The sequence below is a fragment of the Lithobates pipiens genome, unplaced genomic scaffold (assembly GCF_037356315.1).
Source record: "Lithobates pipiens isolate NorthernLeopardFrog02 unplaced genomic scaffold, aLitPip1_a1.2 Scaffold_8, whole genome shotgun sequence".
Taxonomy (NCBI): domain Eukaryota; kingdom Metazoa; phylum Chordata; class Amphibia; order Anura; family Ranidae; genus Lithobates; species Lithobates pipiens.
Window position 1 is genome coordinate 629,055,148 of NW_027507903.1, and position 6,934 is coordinate 629,062,081.

The 6,934-nt window shown below is 37.1% G+C and overlaps 1 protein-coding gene across 1 annotated transcript; it reads left to right on the plus strand.

Moving 5' to 3' along the window:
- Window positions 1-625: 625 nt before the first annotated feature.
- Window positions 626-5,581, plus strand: LOC143964032 (olfactory receptor 10AG1-like). The gene is made up of 2 exons (XM_077473748.1): window positions 626-757; window positions 4,605-5,581. The coding sequence occupies exons 1-2, from the start codon at window positions 725-727 to the stop codon at window positions 5,544-5,546; spliced, it is 975 nt and encodes a 324-aa protein (XP_077329874.1). The 5' UTR covers window positions 626-724; the 3' UTR covers window positions 5,547-5,581.
- Window positions 5,582-6,934: the final 1,353 nt, after the last annotated feature.

Consider the following 6,934-nt stretch of genomic DNA (forward strand, 5'->3'; position numbering starts at 1 on the left):
TTTTTATACTCTGCATGTGATTGGGTATTCCTTGTACAATAAAGCATTACCACATTTGCTCTCAGAGTGCACAGTCAATTTCCCTTCAGTAAATCCATCCCATTGTGTCTGTTTGCATAATAGAAATTTTTCCTGTTGACATGTTCCCTTTAAAATTACTGCTTATATAGCTTTAAATAACTATGAGAAAATAATAAACTACTTGGAAAAAGTTTTATTTTAATCCAGTATAAAGCTTTACTTTTACAAGAATAGGCACACAAGGGTTTGCCTACTCTCTATGGGATCCTCCATTCTCTCTACATAGATTGTGTATAAATATTTCTTCTTTGTCAGTAAGGGTTTATTCAACAGTATTAATCTGCATATCAAGTGAACTGTATATGTTTTGTTTTGTACAGATCGAAGACAGCTTTTCAGCTTTTTTACCTTTTTCTAACTTTTATTTTTGTTTAATTCATAATTTATTCATTTTATGTTTATGGTTTGCAGCTAAAATAAGAATGATCTTGACATTTTTGTAGAATTATACATCAAATATATATATATATATATATATATATATATATATATATATATATATATATATATATATATATATATATATATATATATATATATATATATATATATATGATGTATAATCTACACACATATATATATATATTGCATTCAGTAATTTAAATTAAATTCATATATACTGGTGCTGATTTATTAAAAAAAAATGGTTCAAGATCATGGATCGTTATTGAATGATGTAAGTGCATTTTATTTTTATTTTATTTAACATATGTTTTCTTCTCTTCTGTCATGGAAATTTTAGCTATTATTTTTGATATTATGGGGCTCATTCAAATCTATGTATTTTAACACATGTCAATGCATGTACATAGATCAGTCATTGTTTTAAATGGTGTTCATTGACATATATAATTTTGTACAATACATATTCATTTATATATATATATATTTGTTACATTTTCATACAAAAGTATAATATTTTTGGAATCAGGAGTAGTATGCCAACAAAGTAAAAGACATAGGGGTTGATTTACTATAGGCAACTCCACTCTGCACTGCAAGTGCACTTGGAAGTGCAGTCGCTGTAAATCTGAGGGGAAGATCTGAAATGAGGGGAAGCTCTGCTGATTTTATCATCCAATCATGTGCAAGCAAAAATGCTGTTTTTTTAATTTTCCTTGCATGTCCCCCTCACATATACAGCGACCGCACTTCCAAGTGCACTTGTAGTGCAAAGTAGAGTTGCCTTTAGTAAATCAAGCCCATAGTCTTCACAGAGTAGAACAGTATGACATAGTAGGTAAGATGAAACCGCATGGCTTAGATCCCACAAACATTCCTATGATGACTAGTAACATAGTAACCCCCTGCAAGGGAAACCATTTGATTTAGGTTTTTCTGAAACCTGTCATTTTGATTTTCTGGAACTTTGATTCCTTTGATAAGAGAGGGCCAACAATCCCTGAAATGGGAATTTTTGGCATAGACTTTACTCGCTAGCAGGTGCTACACTTGAGCTAAATAACCCCCAAGCTTTACACACCTTATATGAAATAAATAATACTAAGAAAATAAAATAGAGCATCAGAAAAAAGCATTGCCAATTATTAAGGAAAACAATCAAAGGAAAAGAGGTTTTTAAATAAATGCATAAAGCTGGCAATAGTTGGCTCAAAATACAGCTGGTTCAGCAAGCACAGGCCAAATGTATCCTTTGGTACACTTCTGATCGAACAGTAATGTTGAAAAATGTTGTCTATCAGCAGCTGCAGCCAATCAGCTTTGTAGTTAGTGGAGGAGCCCCGCAGTCAGAAATCAGTACCCCAGCTGGAAGGAATTCTCCATCCATTTTTCTTTGATGCAGGAGTCCGTTCCTTCTTTTGTGTTGTTCAACCTGCTTGCTAAGACCCCTTTCACACCACAAAAAGTCAGATGGAGCCCACACACGATCGGATTTTCTGACAACATGATCCGATCGCACATTTTCTGGCGGAAAATCTGACCGTGTGTATGGGGCATAAGAGTTATGAGGTCCAATTAGACTCCTTGAGATAACACAGGGAGTGGACAACTTTAGATTTGGCATAATCACCATGTTTTTTTTTTACTTTTTGAACAGGTATAACAAAACATGTTTGTGGCTTAATAAAATAACTAAATGATGCAAATAAGTTCACTGTTAATGTTTACATACACTTTTAGGGATCTAATGATTAATAATTTGCTGTGAGAATGTCTCAAGCATTTGCACAGACATCATGAAACATCCCTGCAATTTCTCTATTATATTTATTTTCTATGATTGTCAGCTCCATCTGGTGGTTACAATGTGGTATTTACCTGATTGAAGTATTTCAGGAAAATACTGCATTATAGGCACTAGATGGAACTGACAATCATAGGAAATTAACATATTAGGAAAATGAGGGGATTATTTGTTATAGCTGTGCAGATGCATACAACATTTTTTTTTTCTTCATATTATCATATAATTAATATTATTATACAGGATTTACAGTATCTCACAAAAGTGAGTACACCCCTCACAATTTTGTAAATATTTTATTATATCATTTCATGTGACAACACTGAAGAAATGACACTTTGCTACAATGTAAAGTAGTGAGTGTACAGCTTGTATAACAGTGTAAATTTCTGTCCCTTCAAAATAACTCAACACACAGCCATTAATGCATAAACCGCTGGCAACAAAAGTGAGTACACCCCTAAGTGAAAATGTCAAAATTGGGCCCAATTAGCCATTTTCCCTCCTTGGTGTCATGTAACTCATTAGTGTTACAAGGCCTCAGGTGTGAATGGGGTTAAATTTGTTGTTATCGCTCTCATTCTCTCATACTGGTCACTGGAAGTTCAACATGGCACCTCATGGCAAAGAACTCTCTGAGGATCTGAAAAAAGAATTGTTACTCTACATAAAGATGACCTAGGCTATAAGAAGATTGAGACCCTGAAACTGAGCTGCAGCATGGTGGCCAAGACCATACTGCGGCTTAACAGGACAGGTTCCACTCAGAACAGGTCTCACTATGGTCAACCAAAGAAGTTGAGTGCACGTACTCAGCGTCATAGCCAGAGGTTGCCTTTGGAAAATAGATGTATGAGTGCTGCCAGCATTGCTGCAGATGTTGAATGGGGTGGGGGGTCAGCCTGTCAGTGCTCAGACCATATGCCGCACACTGCATCAAATTGGTCTGCATAGCTGACGTTCCAAAAGGAAGCCTCTTCTAAAGATGATGCACAAGAAACAGTTTGCTGAAGACAAGCAGACTAAGGACACGGATTACTGGAACCATGTCCTGTGGTCTGATGAGACCAATATAAACTTATTTGGTTCAGATGGTGTTAAGCTTGTGTGGCGGCAACCAGGTAAGAAGGACAAAGACAAGTGTGTCTTGCCTACAGTCAAGCATGGTGGTGGGAGTGTCATTGTCCAGGGCTGCATGAGTGCTGCCGGCACTGGGGAGTTACAGTTCATTGAGGGAACCATGAATTCCAACATGTACTGTGACATACTGAAGCAGAGCATGATCCCCTCCCTTCGGAGACTGGGCCACAGGGCAGTATTCCGACATAACAACCCCAAACACATCTCCAAGACAACCACTGCTTTGAAAAAGAAGCTGAGGGTAAAGATGATGGACCGGCCAAGCATGTCTTCATACTTAAACCCTATCGAACATCTGTGGGGCATCCTCAAACAGAAGATTGAGGATCGCACCCACCAGCTTCGGGATGTCATTATGGAGGAGTGGAAAAGGACTCCAATGGCAACCTGTGAAGCTCTGGCAAACTCCATTCTGAAGAGGGTTAAGGCAGTGTTGGAAAATAATGGTGGCCACACAAAATATTTACACTTTGGTCCCAGTTTGGACATTTTCACTTAGGGGTTTACTCACTTTTGTTGCCAGCGGTTTAGACATTAATGGCTTGAGTTATTTTGAGGGGACAGCAAATTTACACTGTTATACAAGCTGTACACTCACTACTTTACATTGTAGCACAAGTGACATTTCTTCAGTGTTATTACATGAAAAGATATAATAAAATATTTACAAAAATGTGAGGGTTGTGTTCTTAATTTTGTGAGATACTGTATATAGCGCCAGCAGTTTGCACAGCACTTGAGGGCAATATGAGGGCAGAGAGTACAGTTACAATGCAATTCATTAAAGGAGGAATCGGAGGATCCTGCTCAATAGAACTTACAGTCTAGGAGGGAGGGTCAAGTGATACAAAAGGTGACCTGATAGAGAAAATAGAAGTACAGTTGTTAAGTAGGGGCAGAATAGGATTCACTGAAGAGGAGGGTTTTCAGGAATTGTCTAACAGCAAACAGAGAAGGAGATAGTCGGGCTTGGGAAAATAGACCCCTAAGGGTCATGTTGTGTTAATAGGCTACATGGATGTTTGTGAACTATTTTACTTACTCATGATTTTGGTATAGAAAACCCAACACCAAACACTGCCATCACACTTCTCAGTAGCAGAAACTAATATAAGGTATCATTCGTTCTAATTTCTAATACTATTTTGTGTTTGCTTTTATTTTTTGTTACACAAAGGCATCACATAAGCACAACATCACAGCTATTTTCCTTCTGGGGTTCCATGACATGGGCAGATTTAATTTATTGGTCTTCATCTTGCTGCTTATCGTTTACTGTGTGACAATATGTGGCAACTCCTTGATCATCACACTGGTGTCCTACAGCAAGAACCTTCACTCTCCCATGTACTTCTTCCTCACCCAACTCTCCGTAGCTGACATCTTGTTAACCACAGATATTTCCCCTTTCATGCTAAATATTGTACTACATCAAGGGACCTCCATATCTTTTCCTGGATGTATCTCTCAGCTTTATTTTTTCATTTTAGCTGAGGGTTTTGAATGTCTTCTTCTGACGATGATGTCCTATGACCGCTACCTGGCTATTTGTTCTCCATTGTATTATTCCTCCATTATGAACCACATGCTTTGCATTAAATTAATTATTGCCTCTTGGCTCTTAGGCTCTTTGGTTGCACTGATTCTGGTTCATGGAATAGCTCAACTAAATTTCTGCAGGACAAATACGATTGACCATTTCTTCTGTGATTTTTACCCCGTGATGGACATTTCTTGCTCAGATATGTTTTTGCCTCAAATAGAAGCCCCTTTATTGTGCTTTCTCGTGATTGTCTTGCCATTTATTGTGATAGTAATTTCATATGTGTGTATTGTTTTAACCATAATAAAAATATCCTCCAGTTCTGGAAAACTAAAATCCTTTTCAACTTGTAGCTCCCACCTGACAGTGGTGTGCATATTTTATGGGACTCTAATTGCCACGTACATAATTCCAAATGAAGGACAGACAAAGATTCTCAGTAAGACGTTGGCATTTCTATACACTGTGTTCACCCCACTACTAAATCCTTTTATATACAGTTTGAGGAATGAAGACATTAAAGAAGCTTTAAGGAGAATCATATATAAACAAAATGCTTCCTTTTCAAAGACTTGAATGAAACATACAAAACAACTTGATGTATAAACTGTCTTTAACCTCCCTAGCGGTACGATTATTTCGGATTTTAGGTGCTAAAAGCGGTACTATTATTTTGCATGAAAATTTGGCGTTTTATATTGTAGTCCTGCAATTCTTAGTAATAACTCACTTAAATCTGTCCAAACCAGAGTCTAGCAGACATCCCGGGTATAATAAAGTTTGAAAAATGAAATCATAAATTATAATATAATAAATAATTATAAATAATTGTACCAAATAATAATATAACAATAATAAAAATTATTCAATAATGTAATCACATCAAAAACACTGAAATTTACTCAGTTGCAGAATTGTCACTGTCATTACTTTTCAGTGTTTGATGACGGATCTCCCCACAAATCGCTATCGCTCAATTCTGCGAGTGATTCTAATTTATTATCGCTGTTTTCTAGCTGGTCTAAAACCATTTTTGATGTAAAAGGACAGTTTTGGTTGCTATGGACAATCTCCAGTTTCCAGGCATAAAGAACAGTTTTTATTACATAAAACTGCATGCAGGACACTGGGCAGACCACTGGGGACAACGGGGATGTGAAATATTTACATACCGCAATGTAATCTGTAAGATTACATTATACTGTATGTTTACTGTTTGTTTCACTTTTTGAATTTGGCGCCGATCTCCGTGCCCTGCGAGCGTTGCGGCGATGTGATGCATCGAGCGAGACACGGCTCGCTCGTACAGCGGGGAGACAACGCTGGATCCGAGGGAGAAGGTAAGTAAACCTCCTCCTGGATCCAGCGATGCAGTCCCGAGTCTGGCTCGGGGATACCGCTTTTGGTATGAAAATTCCACCCCGAGCCAGACTCGGGAATACCGTCAGGGGGGTTAATAATCACCAAGCATTACCATAACATTTTCTATTGGCCTATGCAATTTATTTATTTATTAGTTTTTATTTTTAAAACATGTCATTTATAAATAAAGTTAACTAATTCACCAGCACTTTTTTTTTAAATGTTTTTCCAAAAAAAATTGTTGTTCTTGTTAAAATGTACATTATTACATATTATCATTATTATTCATGATTTATATAGCACCAATGGTTTGTGCAGCACTTTACAAAATAGAGGGAGACAGTACAATTACAATACAGTTCAAAAAAATAAGGAATAGGAGGGCTCTACTCATGGAGCTTACATTCTAAAGGGTGGAGGGGTACTACAAAAGGTCGAAGCACAGTTTTTAGCTGGATGTGAGGTAGGTTTCCCTGAATAAATTCAATTAAGGATTACCTAAAAGTGGACATGGTAGGAACTAACCGGACATACTTGGGTAGGGAGTTCCAAAGGATAGGTTCTGGAGAGGTCCTGAAGGCAAGCATGGGAAGAGGTGACGA

What these genes read in the sequence shown, in the direction of transcription:
- LOC143964032 (XM_077473748.1), top strand. Translation starts at nt 725, where the DNA reads ATGGTTCAAGATCATGGATCGTTATTGAATGAT. An exon ending in ATGGATCGTTATTGAATGAT is followed by an intron (nt 758 to 4,604) that starts GTAAGTGCATTT and finishes TGTTACACAAAG; the next exon opens with GCATCACATAAGCACAACAT.